Raw genomic sequence first — 15,972 nt, 5'->3', positions numbered from 1 at the left:
GGCACCGCGCACGCCCCGGAACCTCCGCGCGGGCCGCGGGCGGGCCCGGACCCTTCCCGCGAACACAGCCCGGCCGTTCCGCGGCTTCCGGCGGCAGTGGCGGCGCTGGGCGGCGGAGGCGCGGGATGGAGACGATCCTGGAGCAGCAGCGGCGCTACCATGAGGAACGGGAGCGGCTCATGGACGTCATGGTCAAGGAGATGCTCACCAAGAAGTCAACAGTAAGCTCGGGGCYTTTGGGGTTGAGGGCGGCCGCTTCCTGGGCCTGCCTGCGCTCACCSCCTGTCGCCTCTCCCCTCAGCTCCGTGACCAGATCAACTCGGACCATCGCACCCGGGCCATGCAGGACGTGAGTGTAACGGGGCTGTGGGGGCGGGAGCGGGGCTGGGAAAAGCCGGTCCCCTGAGACGGAGCGAAGCCCGCCCCTGTAACGGGCTCTGCGCCCCTGGGGCCTTCCCTTTGTTCCGCAGAGGTACATGGAGGTGAGCGGCAACCTGCGGGACCTGTACGACGACAAGGACGGGTGAGTGTGCCCTGAGCCCTCGTGTGCCTGAGCGTGTCCTGCTGGTGAGGAGCTTGCGGTTGGTTGATGTCGATGTGGATGTCTAAGGAATAACACACGAATCCAGATGTGGCGACGAAATGCAGGGCAGGACCTGAGTGCACATGGGAAGTGTCTGTGCTGGATGGACGCGTTTTGTTATGCATGTGGGGCGGCCCTGAGTGCCGTGGGGGTTTGTCATGGGCTGCAGCATGTGCAGGGGGATGTGGCCCTGAGCCAGGTGGGTTGGGACGTCCCCCATGACTCGGAGGTTGCATTCAGACACTGCAGCATAGACCTGGACTAAGGCTGTGTCAGTGTCACCTTTTTCCCCTTTCACCTTCTCCCCTTGTAATTGTAACCTGTGCCTGTGCATGAATTTGAAGCCTCCGTAAGGAAGAACTCAGTGCCATTTCCGGGCCAAATGAGTTTGCAGAGTTTTACAACAGACTGAAGCAAATYAAGGAATTTCATCGGAAGCACCCAAATGAGGTGAGTAGTTATCTGCTCTATAGGTGAGGTGAGATGTGCTCTGTTGGATCTCATCCCTTCAGGAAACAGAGCTTTCATTTTCCCCAGTTTAATTGCCTTAATAAATACTCAGTACTGGGAACACTCAGCAGTCACTTGAGCACAGCTCAGGATCAGACAGTGTGTGAGGGAGCAGTGCAGGACACTCAGCTGGAGTCASCTTTAACCTTTCCTGTGTTGACCAAAGCCTCACTTTTGCCTTTGTGCAGAAAGAAAGGTGACAAAGCTTTGAGTCCCTCTTCTGTTTGCAGTTTCATTATTTGCCACCTTTTGTGATTTTATATTAGTTATTCTGGGACAGGAGGTGAAGTAAATCACTGTGTGACTTGTATCTGCCCATGCAGATCTGTGTTCCMATGTCAGTGGAGTTTGAGGAGCTGCTGAAGGCCAGAGACAACCCGAGTGAAGAAGCYCAGAGTAAGTTTGTAGTTTGCTTGAGCTCTGGCATTATTAAATAGGTTGTTTGATCTGGTTTGCATGTTTCAGAGCCCCACGTCCCTTTTACTAAACATCTTCTGAAAATTCATCTGTCATCTAAATTCTTCTGAACTGCAGTCCCTGGAATGTTCCCCAGTGAGGCAGCTGTCCCTGAGGGGTGTTCTGGTGCTTGCACAGAGCAGTAGTTGGGGCTGTTCAATGTGTGTCCAAGGCATTTTAACAACTTCCTTAAGCATAGATGACTTCACAGCTAATCCTTTTCCAGTTCAAAACCAGTTGTATAATAAGTAGGGAATATTAAGCTCATAGTGAAGCTTTTTATGATCTCTCCTACAGATCTGGTGGAGTTCACAGATGAGGAAGGGTAYGGACGATACTTGGATCTGCATGATTGTTATCTCAAGTACATTAATCTGAAATCATCAGAGGTGAGTGGCTGCTGTGTGTGGGTACCTCAGTACTTGCTGTGTCCAGGGATCCACAGGCCCTGCACAGGCTGGGGCTTCTCTTTTTCTGGGAACTGGATGTCAATTTGGCTGTGTATGAGCTCTGATTCAGACTTTCTGTTCTTAGAAATTGGATTATATCACTTACTTATCCACATTTGACCAACTCTTCGATATTCCCAAGGAGAGAAAAAATGCTGAATATAAGAGGTGAGCCTATTTGCCTGCCTGCTTCCTTTATGGCACTGAGTGAGAAGGAATTTGCTTCTGAAGAGTTCAGCTGCTAAGATTGTAATTAAAAGTCAAACTTAATTCACGTTAATTGGGTTCCTGAGCTCAGCCATGTGTCTGAGCCCYAAGCAAACATGCAGTGGAGCAGATATGTAGAGAGATTCAGCTCTGAGGAAGGGCTTTACTGTACCCTTGGAACTGCTGTGTCAAGAAATCCTCTGTGGAAAACTGGCCTGACCTAGGTCACATCCCTCTGCAGCACTGGAGGGTAGTGACTGTCCAAAGATGTGGTTAGAGGGTGATACTGAATTACCTGTGCTTATGATTCCCCTGCCAGGTATCTTGAAATGCTCCTTGAGTACTTGCAGGATTACACAGATCGAGTGAAACCATTACTGGACCAGAACGAACTTTTTGGGAAAATCCAGACGGAGTTTGAGAAGAAGTGGGAGAACGGCACATTCCCAGGCTGGCCGGTGAGCAGCCTGAGCCTGAGTGATGCTCCTGTGTTTGGGAGGGGGTTGTGTGGTCATTTGTGTAAAGTCATTGCTGGTGGTGACCATGACAGTGAGGGCTGCACCTCTGTGTCACCAGGGTGCAGGGTGGCACTGACTTGAATTTAAAACCAGCATAACTGGTTTAAAACAACAATTGTTTCAGGTTTTGCATCTTTACTATTGTTCCATTTTTGGTTTAGTAAGAGGATTTTTCTCTGTGAAATGAATTGCTTTTCTTGAGATTAAAATGTTCTGTGGCCAGAAGTGTTGTATTATGTCATGCAGCTCTTGCATGTGGCTTTTTTTGGCAGAAAGAGACCAGCAGTGCCCTCACCCATGCTGGTGCCCACCTGGACCTCTCGGCCTTCTCCTCCTGGGAGGTRCGTTTCCAATTCTCTACACTTACTGCCACATTTTGAGCAGGTGGAAGTTCARTCATTTGGTTTCTGTGTATAATTTTAGTAATGTATTTTTGTCTCTGGCTTTGTGCTTTCTGGGTAAAACTTTGAGAATGCTGATGATTTAATTTCTCCCATTGTGGGATGTAACTTGGGAGACCAGGTTAGATTTGTCACATTCGTCATTTTTCAGTAAGGAAAGGACTGCTTACAGTCCYTTGAATACTGTGTGATCAGGGGTTTCCTTCATTAATAAGCTAAAGTGGACTATATCCATATTGTACAGCTTGTCTCTTACAGTGGTCTGTTTACTTGAACAGGAATTGGCTTCCCTGGGACTGGACAGATTAAAATCAGCTTTGCTGGCGCTGGGGCTGAAGTGTGGCGGGTAAGGTGCAGTCTTCTTAGAGTTCCTTTCAGTTTCTGAGGTCTTCAATATGGCATTTCTTTCTGGGATACTWGTATGGTTGTCTCTGCTATACTAGAATTACCTTAGTGATGTTTGAAAGATAAAACATTAAGAACCAAGCAGTGGGTACTGGACATTGAACAGGTCCTATATGGTGGTCTGATCTAGAAGACTTTGACTTCATGATTTCCTAAAAGCTACATTTGGAATTTTGTTTCATGAATTCAGATAGTTCTCTGAAATGTAAAACTGCAGTCTAGACTAATCTCCTTCCTGCTTCTCTGCAGGACTCTGGAGGAGCGTGCTCAGAGGCTTTTTAGCACTAAAGGCAAATCCCTGGAAGCACTTGATCCTTCCTTGTTTGCTAAGAATCCAAAGACAAAAGGAAGCAAAAGGTAAGTTCTTAGGAGGTCATTCTGAGGCTGGCAATGTTCTCTCCTCTTGGATTAGGAGTGTTTTATAGTCACCACTCTTGTATAGTTAGGATAGAGATTTTGGAGTATTAGAAGCTTTTCATGCKGGACCAAATAGTGCTGAGCCAAACAGAAGGTATCAGAGCTGAACTTGTGTGTTTAATGAAGATKCCTCATCTGTTTCAGAGACACTGAAAGAAATAAAGATCTTGCATTYCTGGAAGCTCAGATTTATGARTATGTGGAAGTTCTTGGGGTAAGGATGTTATTTTGGTTTTGAGTTTTTTATTTCAGAGCTGTCAATTAGTGACTGGAAGGTTGTCCTCATCTTTACTTAGTGCTTTCATAGACAGCATCAGTGTGCTGCACCACATCTATTTTGTGCATAAGTCACACAGTATTGCAAACTTTTACTTGTTCTGCCACGCTCCTTGCCTTCAGTTTTGGGGGATTATTTTCAGGAGGATGGCTGCTGCAGTAGTAACATTGGAAGTGCTATTAGGGGGTGAAAAGTTTCACTCTTTGCAAGTAGGAAATCTCTGGGTATTAAGAACTGAAGTTGTTTGGCTGAAAAATGCGGGAGTTCTCTGCTTCACACTGGTTTTCTGTTTCCTCCCTCTGTACACTGGGGAAGTTTTTCCTGCTACAAGAGTTTGTCCTGACCTTTTTGCTGTCATGGTGTGTGGACAATCCCTTCTCTCACTCCAGGAACAAAGACACCTCACCCATGAGAACGTGCAGCGGAAGCAGGCGCGGACAGGAGAGGAGAGGGAGGAGGAGGAGGAAGAGCAGATCAGTGAGAGTGAGAGTGAAGATGAAGAAAATGAAATAATCTATAACCCTAAAAATCTGCCTCTTGGTTGGGATGGGAAGGTAACTGAGACTGCCAGGCCTGGAGAAGTGGGAGAGGTCACTGACTCCATGCTGCTCCTGTGAGAGCTTTGCCATGTGACCTAATYCTCATGTCTCCTTGCTTGCAGCCCATCCCGTACTGGTTGTACAAACTCCATGGTTTGAACATCAACTACAACTGTGAGATTTGTGGTAACTACACCTACCGAGGGCCCAAGGCGTTCCAGAGGCACTTTGCAGTAAGTGACATTCACTGCAGGAGCAGCCCTGCTGGGATCAGACAGTCATTGTAATGGGTCACTGGGGAGTCCCTGGGGTCCCCAAGCAGCATTTCTGCCATTTTTGATGTGTGGTGCTGCAGGACCATGCAACAGGACTCAGAGATCATGTTGGGCATACAGAGRTCTCTTTTGCTGATGCTGTACCATCCTTGCCTGTTTGAGTGCCCATTCCAGTGCCTAGGTCTGATGGGTGCAGGGTGCCTGTTGATGACTGATGTGGTGTTACTGTCCACAGGACAAGAAGATAATATTTTTATTGGTAGATTTGGTACTTTGATAGTATGTGTTGCACCCTGTTCAGATGTTAATGTCTTTTGTGCTCTTTGGCGTTGAGGAGGATGGTGGTGGTGGTGTTCCCTCTCAACTGAGCTCATCTCTTTCCCCAGGAATGGAGACATGCCCACGGKATGCGGTGCCTGGGCATTCCCAACACTGCACACTTTGCCAAYGTCACACAGATTGAGGATGCAGTCTCATGTAAGTAGTGATGGCAGAATAGTAAACATGTTTAAGAACATCAYCTTTTCTGAAGGAGTGGCTTTAGGYCTTGGTCTCAYGTCCCAYCCTGAACAATCCCTTTGAAGTCTTSTTTGCTGTGGTTCAGTGCCTTTCAGTGATTATACAGAGGAATGATAACTTTGTAATGGATGTTAGGTACATTTCTGGACTGCTGAAGTTTTGTAAAAGAAGGGAAGGAAAAAAGCCCATATGTGTGTTTTACTGGATTATAAACAAGTATTTGAAGGGAAGTGRCACAGATCCTGTTTGATTTTGTGTTTGCAGTGTGGGCAAAGCTGAAACAGCAGAAGGCTTCAGAGAGGTGGCAGCCCGATACAGAGGTGAGCAGTGAGAGGCATTTAGTGTCTCCAGTCCTGTGTCCATGGGAAGCCCTGTTCCTGGGTGTGAGCAGTGTTCTTGCTTACACTGGTGCCTTTTCCTGAACTTCTGTCCCAAAGCCAATTTTCAACAGTGTGCAGGGCAATTGTGGGAATTAAAACCTGTAGTACAACCTGTAACGACTCTGGCTCTGGATGAGCTCTTCTCCCAGGACCTGCTGGCAGATCCAATGCCTGCTTTCCTGCACAGAGGTTCTGGCAGGGTGCTCATGTTCAGTGGCTGCTCTTGGAGCTAATATTTACTTTCTGTCTCTAAACTGTTGGTTCTGTTCCAGGAGGAATATGAGGATTCCAGCGGGAATGTGGTGAAYAAAAAGACCTACGAAGATCTGAAGCGCCAAGGGCTGCTGTAGCTGTCCTCAGGTGAAGGATCACACATCTGCAGAGAGAGTGGATGAGGCAGCAGCTCTGACTTCTTCATTGTCTGGATTTTGTATGTGCATGAATATAGGTTTCAAGAACACTTTATAGAGTCACTTTCTAGTAAGCCCCTTAGACTTGTGACATTGTTTTATATTAAAAAATACCTTGAAAAATAAAGTCATTGTAATTTAGGAAGTGCCGAGAGACTTGTCTTCTTTTGTCTGCTGGAGGGAAGAGGTTTGATTACAGTGTGTTTTTATGCAGCTGTTAGAACCAATTCCTTTTCTCATTTCCACTCTGATGTAAAGGTTTGTGGTGAGGGTTGACTCTCTGAAGCACATGGACACTGTGTGCTGACAGGTACTAGTCCTGTTTCTAGATATTGCTATGAGCTGTGGTTTTCTTTGGGCTCCTTTACAAAACAAGCTCACCTGTCTTACAGGACCACTTTTACCTTGGGTCTGTCTCCCTGGGAAGCTTTGGCCATTTTTTTTTTCAGGGAATTACCAAATGAGCTTCAGGTTTGGCTGTGTGGCGATTTCTCTGGCACTGCTCGTGGCTTGAATGACCTTGTACGTGTGCAGATCCTTCTGTGGAGCAGGAGGATGGACATGGGAACAGAGTGTGTTTAGAGGTGCCTCTTGTGGCTTCAGGAGAATCCTTTGCCCCCGGTGTCATGCTAAGAGATGTCTGTACATACCCTATGGATTCATGCTGCCTCAAGAATTGCAGGTCCATTGTGCAGAGGCCATGCACATCATATGTGGCTGTGGCAGTTCTTGTGCTTCCTGGTCCCTTAAGTGCAGGGGTGGCTCGTGTGACATCTCCAGCCTCACAAGAGCCATTTGTGTCTGCTGCTGTGGAGCCACACGTGACACTTCCCCAGGGCAGGGGCTGGGCTGTGGAGCAGGTGCTGCAGGAGCTGCTCAGAGGTGCTCCAGTGCTGGCAGTGACTGCAGGTGTGCTGGGGCTTCAGGAACAGGCAGGTGAGTCAATGCTGTGGGCTCTTTTCCTGGCTGGAGGGAAGGTTGTTCTGGGATGAGGCCATGTCAGGCAGATGTTGGTTCCTTGCCTGCCCTGGGGCAGGGCTGGGCTCAGTAAGGATGTCCAGAGCTGGTCTGGCTGTGCTGGTTTGCAGGGTGAGAGGTGCCAGCTGGCATTGTTTTTTCTGTCAATCTGAGGGAATGACCCTGGAGGTCTCTGCATGAGCTTCAACCTCTCCTGGTCTAGGGGAATGGTGACAGCCTAAATCATAGAACAGGAGGGGAATATCACCATTCTCCTCGGAGAACCTGGCTTTGGAGGCTGTTTGGAGTCACATCTCCTCCGTTTCTTTAGCAAAACAGGTAAACATTTGGAATGCAAATAGAGAATGGAGAGCCAGGTCACATCTTGACTTGCAGCAGCATCACAAACTCCGTACATGGTGGCACTTTTCACCRTGTCACCCTGACTCCTGCTCCTGGTACCTGCATGCAGGGCTGTGCTGCCTGCRAGCCCCAGGGAGGGTTGTTGCCACACCAACAGCACACACAGCTCTCCAGGGCTCCTGTTCCCCGTCAGCAACCACGGCAGCCTCGGTGCATTTGGGGAGTGTCTCAGGAAGGGGTGATTGCTTTTACTGGGGCTGAGCACTGGAGGTAGAGCACAGACTGCACTGGGGTGTCAGCCCTGCACTCGGGGGAGCAGCTCTGACTGTGTCTCTTTGTGCCAGGGGCAGGGGCAGCGCTGGTGGATGATGATGGCTGGACACCGAGGGCTCGTCCCCCCTGCTCAAGGTAAYGGGGCTCTGCAGCATTGTCTGTCCAGAGCAGTGTCTGTCCATCCCCCATCCAGGGTCCATCACTGCTGCAGCCCTTGGGGGCTGTGCCAGAGGCCTCTCCAGAGTGAAAGGTGGCTGCTGGTCCCCTGCTGCTTGTGGGAAGGTGGAGGAGTATTCCTGCTTGTCTGTCTCGAGGATGAGCTGCCTGTGCTGCTGGGGAGGCTCTTTGGGCTGTGGGTAAAGCAGACAGCAGCTGTGGTGGTCTCAGTCATTTGTATTCCATTCCAGGCTTGCTGCTCTGCATCTTGGCTCTGCAACTCTGTCTTCAGGACTCTCTTGTCACAGCAGGTGAGTTCTCTATCCCAAGGGGAAATCTGGGAGTGGGGCAAAGGCAGTGTGGTGCACCAGGGACTTTGTGCCGGTCCTCTCCAGGCTGTGCTCTGTAGGACAGAGCTGCAGGAAAGTGAGGAACATTTTCTCAAGGTTTAGCCCCCATATAAACCAGTTCTTCCCAGGTAATATGGCTGGAAGTGGGAGGGAGAGGCTGTTGTAACATCTGTCCATGGAGCTGTTATGGGGGCTGTTGACTCTGACCTGCTTCTTGGGCTGCCTGGTTGGTGGCTGCATTGAGCCTGCTGGGGACATTCTGTCACTGATTGCCATTTGCCTCCCAAGCACAGCATGGCAAATGCTGCCTGCAGGTTCCTCTGGACTGTGCCATGGCTCAGGGAGGGACACAGGGCTCTCTGAGCACATTTTAACTTGGTGTTTCCTTCACCAAGCAGAAGTTTTGTGTTTTTCAGAGCACAACACAGCTGCCAACACCACGGTGAGGGGCATCAAGAACATAGCAGTGGTCAACAAGAATGCCTCGGTGGTGGCTGCAGCCACCAAGAATGCCTCAGTRGCCACCAAGAATGCATTGGTAGTGGTGGCGACCACCAAGAAGGCCCCGTTGGTAACTGTGGCCACGAAGAACACCTCAGTGGCCACCCAGAATGCCAGAGTGGCACCAATCACTAAGAGTGCCATGGTGGTGGCTGCCACCAAGACTGCTGCAGTGATGGCCACTGCCAACAACACTTCAGTAGCCACCAAGAACACYTTGGTGGTAGCCAAGGCAACCAAGAACACCTGGGCAGCCACCAAGAATGCCTCAGTGGTGGCAGTCACCGAGAATGTCATGGTGGTGGCCACTGCCAACAACATCTCAGTGGCCACCAACAATACCTCTGTGGTGGCACAGGCCAAGAACACCTTAGCAGCAACCAAGAATTCCTCAGTGGTGGCAATCACCAAGAATCCCGTGGTGGTGGCCACTGCCAACAACATCTCAGTGGCCATCAAGAATGCCTCAGTGGTGGCCACAGCCACCAAGAGCACCTTAGCGGCAACCAAGAATGCCTCAGTGGTGGCAGTGACCACCAAGAAGGCCACCAAGAACACCTCAATGGTGGCAGTCACYGAGAAYGYCGTGGTGGTGGCCACTGCCAACRACATCTCAGTGGCCACCAACAATGCCTCWGTRGTGGCCACCAACACCTCTGTGAATGGCGTGGAAGAGACAATGGTAAGGGAAGGAACGGAAAGAGGGATACTGCTGAGCCATTGCAGCCCTAAGGATACTGCCTCTTGCCCTGGTCAGTCATGGGGTCCAGGTGTGCCATGTGGGCATCTCCTGGGGCAGAAGGGAACACAGTGGGTGGCCGGGTGGGGATGATCCCTCCAGACAGTGAGGCTGAGTTTGGGGACCACCTTGCAGTGCTGTGCCAGGAGGCTTTGCTGCAATGTGACACCCTGGTATCTCTCCAGATCACCTGCCAGAGCTTTCAGTGCTCCGGGGAGAGGTGCTACCAGGATGAAGTCCATGCCAATAGAACAACCACCTGCCATAATGAGACTTACTGCGAGGTATGGCAATGCGAGGGGGCTGCAACAGGGAAAGCCTTYCCTTTCTTTATCTCAGGAATCCACAGTGCTCTATTAAGTCTGTGTCCACTCCCATTTCCCTTTTCTCCCTGCCAATCTGTCAGTTATTTCTACTCTTTTATGCCAGCACCTCTTCACACTCATTTCATCCTTTGACTCTGCAGCTTTATCGTTTCTCCAGCACAAACTACACAGCCGGTTGCAGCAGCAGGTGTGACACAGAGCTGTGCAGGACCAACGGCAGCGTGAGCAGGCAGCAGTGTGCCCTGGAGTGCTGTGCTGGCCCTCTCTGCCTGCGGCTCAACGCCAGTGCCTACGGTACCAGCCGAGCTTTAGAGGTAGATGGGTGGGCAGAACCATCGTGGAGGGGCTGTGGCTGCATTGCTGCATCTCTTCTGCCCTGGGGCTCACTCTGTCCTGGTGGCCGAGTGAGGGGCAGGGTGGTCCTGGCAGCTCTGGCCACGCTATGAGCCATGATGGTGAATCTGCCCTGTGTGCTGSATGCAGCTCCACAGTGCTCCTTGTGTGTCTGCAGGTGACCTGCCACCCACCACYGTGCCACCGATGACCACCACCACCCCTCGGCCTCCCCCACAAAATGTAGGTACAGAGCAGCTGTGGGTTCTGGGGTCTGTGGCTTCTGGGATGGTTCAGCTCCCACCTGAGCAGGGGACAAGGAAAGATCCCTCTTTCACCTGCTTTATGGGGCAAAAAGCTGATTCTGGAGGGGCAACAAATCCGGAATGAGCACTGGAAGCAAGGAGCCTGTAAGGAGATCTGTCCAGTGGGCCTTGTCCYTGCCATCAGGCATACTCCCCTGCATCAGCTCAGGCAGTTTGAGCTGACCACGGCAAGAGCCCTCCTGCAGCTGCACATAAGGGGCTCTGCAGCCCTTTCCTGAGCCTAGYGCAGGGGAAGGTGCTTATCTTTGCAGAGCTCTGTTAAGCGGAAGGAAAAGGAAACTTGAAACTCGCTTGCTCTGCTGGTCTTTCAGTAGTTTGTTGCAGTTTCAGAACACTCCTTTATCTCTGGATCTTACTAGCATTCCTTTTTCCCTGGATCGAAAATGCTTGAGAGCACAAATACCAGCAGAGCAGAGAGGGATGGAGAGGAGCCCTTGGGAATGAAGGGCTGTCTGAAATGTTTTTGTCATGCGAGTCTGATGGATAGATGGTGTCTCCCTGTCCTTTCTCTCACAGGGCAAAGTGTGTGCAGCGTTTTCCTGTCTTGGAGACKGGTGTTTCAAAGGCAGGAAGACTGTCACTAAATGCATCTTGGGCCAGGACTTTTGTGAGGTATGGCCTGGGGCTGCAGAGCATTGTATTCCTGTAATGCTAATACTAAAGGCTAGCATGACCCCCAGGCTAATGTCTCTCTCCTTCCAGATGAAGAAGATGGGCTTGAATTACATGGCAGGATGTAGCAAAGCCTGCAAGGCTGCCAAACCAGTCTGTGCTGGTGGGATGAAGGCTGCCTGTTACCAGGAGTGCTGCCCAGCCACCCCAAAAGCCAGCTGTCTGAAACTGGATGGCAAAGTTCACGTCAGTAGYGCTGGGGGGGTGACACTGGCCCCACTCCTGAAGGTCATGGCATGTGGGGTGGTCCTTCTGCTGAATTACAGGGTCTCCTCTTCCCTGTGGGGTTAGGCTGCAGTTGGGAGTCTCTGCAGTGCTCAGTAGGATCCCTCCACTCTCTGACTTCAGCCAAGGCCGCTGAGCAAACACCCTGTGTCCTGTCCCTGTCCCAGGAACAAGGTGTCCAGGGCCCTCTGTACACCCTTGGGGGTCATTGTGCTTGGCTTAGTGCCCTTAGTGATCCTTCACATGACCCCACTGTTGATCCTATACCCCACCCTTACGCTGCGCTCTGCATCCTGCGCTYTCCTGGGATGGGTGAGTCCTGGCATCTATCTGGTGTCTTGCATTTCAGTAMATTTTAAATACTTGAAAACAAGATTCCACCTGTGTATCCAGAGGAAAAGCACTTAGTCTGGGCACTCAGAAAGCTACACCAAGGGATTCTGCCCTGCCCTGCCAAAATCCTGTACGTCTGAGAGACCTTCAAGCTAATTGTGGATCCTGGGAGCGGTGCAGTGTGTGCCTCTGTGCTGCTGCAATGAGGGACCTCAGGAGTGAACAACGTTAGGCCTCCTTAAAAACCAGAAAATTCTGCCTTCACTGAGGCACAGGGGCTACTTTAATCAATGAGAAATGAGCTCACAGTCTCCCTGCACCCCTTCTGACCTCTTAGCTCCGAAGTGCTCTGGCAATGAAGTGCTTCTTGCCTATGTAGGTAAAACAGTAACTTATGTTTCATCTCTCAGTCCTAGGCAGGGAAATGGGATTAATATAAAAGCATCTCTTGCATTAGATGATTCTGTTTCTCCTCACTGCTAAAGGCAGAGCCCAGAGGTGAGCATTAGCCTGGGCCATGAACCACTCCCAACGCTCCCCCAGCCTGTTTTTGCAGCACACAGGGCACGTGTGGAGCTGCTCAGACAGAATTACCTGGAGTCAATGCACTGCTGCTTGTATGCACCTGCTTGGTGCTGTTCCTGCTGCCACTGTCYTCTGCTGCCACTGGTTCCTTAGAGAAAAGACTGCAAAATATTAAAATGTGYATGTCAGCCCCCTGGTTGGTGCTGGTGTTTGGAGTGTGGCTGAGCACGGTGTGACCCGTGGGAGGGCAGGAGGTCTGTGCTGGGCAGGTTTGGGCCCTTGGAGCCCTGYGTGCTCTCCCAGCAAGAAAGCTCTGTGGTGCTGGTCCTCATGGAGCACTGCCAGCCCTAACGGGGCGCTGCCGGCCGAGCAGCAGCGGATGTGGGGCTGCATGGAAAACACGTCACTCCACCACAGCCAGCCCTTCCCATGCTGCAGTGCCTGTCCTGTGACACCAAACCGCAGCTCAGCGTTTGGGGCGTGTGTTTCATTTGTTTCAGACCACTGACAGTGGTCAAAGGGTTCTACTATCTCAAAAACACACACCAAGCCACAATTCTTGTAAGGTTTGGTGCTTATAGCAGCTATTTCAGACTGTCCTCTTGTCCCTTGGTGAGCAGGGAGTCGGGGGCAAGTGGTGCAGAGTTGTCACTGACCAAGACCACTAGTATATTCCCTGTCTCTCGACCTGCATCTCCTACATCTGTGGAAGGAGATTTAGGCCAAACTGTCTCTACAGTGCAAAAAGCTCTGGTGATATTTTACAGCACCTTCTCCCACACTCTGCATTAATCGATTTGCAGAAAACCCTGCTCCTGTGCTGGGTCATCTTGAAATTCAACCAAAAAAATAATTCAAGGTGCTACTGAAAATAAAAGCACCTCGGGATTTTCCATGGAAATTAACCTTTCCCACGTCCGTCAGCCCGAGAGCTCTCTCCTTCCTTCCGGGAGGGGCCGGCCGGAGGCGCGGGATTCGGCGGCAGGAGGTGCCCGGGGCAGGGCCGAGCCGTGCCGTGCCGTGCYTTTCCCGTMSTTCCCGTCCCACCGTGCCGGATCCGCTCGGCCGCCGTCCATCCCGGGCGGACCGCTCCCGCCGGCGGTTCCTGTGACGGCCCCGTTATTTCCGGCGGCTCCGTGTCCGTCCCGCGGCCGATCCCGGAGCGGAGCGATAATAACGGAGCGGCAGCGGGGGCGGCCCTGCTGGGCAGAGCATCGTGTCGCGACAGCCCCCTGAACGCGCAGCCGCCGCCGGGGGAGACACCGTGTCCCAGCCCCGGGGAGCGCCGCCGCCGCGCTGCCGGGGCGGAGATGGACCAGTCGGTCGCCATCCAGGAGAGCCTCGCCGGCGGGGCGACCTGCCGGATCGTATCCTTTRATCGGYCCCTCTCCCCGCTCYGYCCGGGCTGTCCCCGCYGCTCTGYCCGGGCTGTCCCCGCCGCTCTCTTCGGGCTGTCCCCGTCCCCGTCCCCGTCCCCGCCGGTTTGTCCCCGTTGCTCCTCCCGCTGTCTGCGTCGCTCCATCCTGCTGTCCCCGCCGTTCCATCCCCGCTCCCTCCTGTTTGTTCCGCCGGTTCTCCCCGCCGGTCCCTCCCGATCCCGCCGCCGATCTTCGCCGCGCTCCGTCCGCTCTGTCCCCGCTCCCTGCCGCTCTGTGCCRTCGTTCCTTGACCCGCAGCCGCAGGCGGTGCAGGGCCTCCTGGCCTCGGGGGAGAGTGTGGAGAGCCGGCTGCTGGGCCTGGTGGAGTGCCGCGGGCAGCACGCGTGGGTGCCGGAGCGGAGCGCGGGGAGGGCAGGGAGAGCGTCCAACTCTGCGGGTCCCTGAGAACCACTCTGCAGAGCCACCTGAGAACCCCTTCCCATGCCAAGGGCTTTCCTCCAGGGTGCAGTGCTGTAGGGCAGCAGTTTGAAGGCGTGGTGCCTTGACTTTATGGGTGGTCAGTGAGAAGCCCCAGGCCCATGAGCTGCTCTGCTTTGCCAGTAATGTGCACACATTTCTTCTGTGATGGGGTGAGCAGGTGGGTGGGCATGTGCTGGAGAAGTTACTTTGGGGTTTGTGTGAGGCTGCACTAGCAGGTGCTCCTGGGTGGGATGGGGTCTGTGTCTGCAGAAATGCCCGAACTGAGGAGACTTTGAATCCGTGTGTGCTCTGTGCTTGCAGGATCTATGTGTACACTCACCGGMGGATGGCCATCACAGCTGAGGATGTCTGGCTGGAGAGAGTGATCCCCATCACTGATGGGTTTGCAGTGGAAGAAGGTACTGACAGAGAATGGGATGAAGGGTTTTGGAGTCCATATTCGGTTGTTCTACTTCCTGAAATTGGCAATCTATTCTGCCTTCACATTTTTTCTTCAGTTATGCTTGGTGACACTTWTRYATCACATGGCRTCTCTGGCAGRGCCCTGYRAGGACCAGAGTCCCTGTGTCCCAGMAGGCCCCAAAMACAGCCCCKGCYTGGCACRTGKGTTCTGCCTKCCTCTGTTCCTGCCAGGAACGTTTGGAGTTTGGAGAAGTTGCTGAACTCACTAACCTCAAAGTATCAGCRTGGTCTACAAATCTGTTGCTTAGCTTTCAACTAAACTTTTGTCTTACTTTTGCAGTTGTGCTCGACAGTGACCTTCATGTCATTGGTGAGTTCTGTTGTTGCTTTTGTGCTTGCACTAACAGATGCTCTGGGCCCTAAACAGCTGCATGCAGTGGGGCAGGAGTGAGGGCTCTTGGCCCCAGGGGAGCTGACTGGGATGGGGTTGTACCCTGCAGCTTCTGGGGCAGTTGCCGTGCTGTTGGCCACAATTAGCTGGTGCTAATGAGCATGAGCAGCCCTGTTCAACCAGGGGAAGTAATTTTGCATATGCTTTTAAACTTATACTGGAAGATTAATTATTGCCGCTGAATGAGCAGAATAAACATTTTTATAAATGATTATTTGTATAAATAGCATTCTCATGTAAAATTTTGGAAAGRAACATGGTCAAAAGTCAGGGGGAGATGTTGCCAAAGGCTGTGTGCATGTGCACACCCACCGCTGTAGAGCCGAGAAACACTCTGTTTGTGAAGGCTTGTCAGCAGGACCCCCATTGAGCTTTTTCTATCTATGTCCTCAGGCTCCGACGTGACTGTCCAGATCAGCTCAGCAGACGATCGGCTGACAGTGCAGCTGCCTTTCGGCTCCCACACGCGCACGTTCCTGCAGGAGCTCAGCAGGTGCAGCCCAGGTAGGAGCTCCCYGCGGGCGGTTCTGGCGGTGCAGGTGTTGCCTCTGCTCGTCTCTCCTCCATGGGCGAGAGCAGCGTCGGCCGCTCTCTGCTGGAACTCGCTCAGCACGGTCGTGGCTCGCCATTCCCCACGGCCAGGCAGCTCGGCAGCGATGGTGGGTGTTGTGAGGGCTGGACGCGGGTGCCATGTCTCACAGGCAGCAATGGTGGGTGTTGTGAGGGATGGACGTGGGTGCCGTGTCCCACAGGCAGCGATGGTGGGTGTTCTGAGGGCTGGACGCGGGTGCCGTGTCTCACAGGCAATGGCAGCGATGGTGGGTGTTCTGAGGGA

The 15,972-nt window shown here is 52.3% G+C and overlaps 2 protein-coding genes across 3 annotated transcripts in view; both read left to right on the top strand.

The window, feature by feature from the left end:
* The first annotated feature begins 59 nt into the window (after positions 1 to 59).
* Positions 60 to 6,493, top strand: SF3A3 (splicing factor 3a subunit 3). The gene is made up of 17 exons (XM_057383817.1): positions 60 to 221; positions 302 to 349; positions 471 to 523; positions 928 to 1,033; positions 1,417 to 1,489; positions 1,847 to 1,938; positions 2,084 to 2,166; positions 2,525 to 2,663; positions 2,996 to 3,064; positions 3,403 to 3,470; positions 3,779 to 3,886; positions 4,091 to 4,160; positions 4,613 to 4,777; positions 4,885 to 4,995; positions 5,424 to 5,514; positions 5,821 to 5,876; positions 6,209 to 6,493. The coding sequence occupies exons 1-17, from the start codon at positions 126 to 128 to the stop codon at positions 6,284 to 6,286; spliced, it is 1,506 nt and encodes a 501-aa protein (XP_057239800.1). The 5' UTR covers positions 60 to 125; the 3' UTR covers positions 6,287 to 6,493.
* Positions 6,494 to 13,460: 6,967 nt separating this feature from the next.
* INPP5B (inositol polyphosphate-5-phosphatase B) overlaps positions 13,461 to 15,972 on the top strand; it is a 16,121-nt gene continuing 13,609 nt past the window's right edge. For both annotated transcript variants that reach the window (XM_057383816.1, XM_057383815.1), the window contains exons 1-5: positions 13,461 to 13,792; positions 14,108 to 14,187; positions 14,585 to 14,682; positions 15,027 to 15,056; positions 15,531 to 15,641. In XM_057383816.1, the coding sequence (XP_057239799.1) occupies positions 13,736 to 13,792; positions 14,108 to 14,187; positions 14,585 to 14,682; positions 15,027 to 15,056; positions 15,531 to 15,641 (376 nt within the window). In that variant the 5' untranslated portion in view covers positions 13,461 to 13,735. The remainder of the gene's footprint in view (positions 13,793 to 14,107; positions 14,188 to 14,584; positions 14,683 to 15,026; positions 15,057 to 15,530; positions 15,642 to 15,972) is intronic.

Source organism: Malurus melanocephalus, unplaced genomic scaffold (genome assembly GCF_030028575.1).
Source record: "Malurus melanocephalus ecotype Western Australia unplaced genomic scaffold, MMel_1.1 scaffold_661, whole genome shotgun sequence".
NCBI lineage: Eukaryota > Metazoa > Chordata > Aves > Passeriformes > Maluridae > Malurus > Malurus melanocephalus.
Note: the sequence above shows the minus strand (reverse complement) of the source record. Positions and strands in the feature narration are given on the sequence as shown.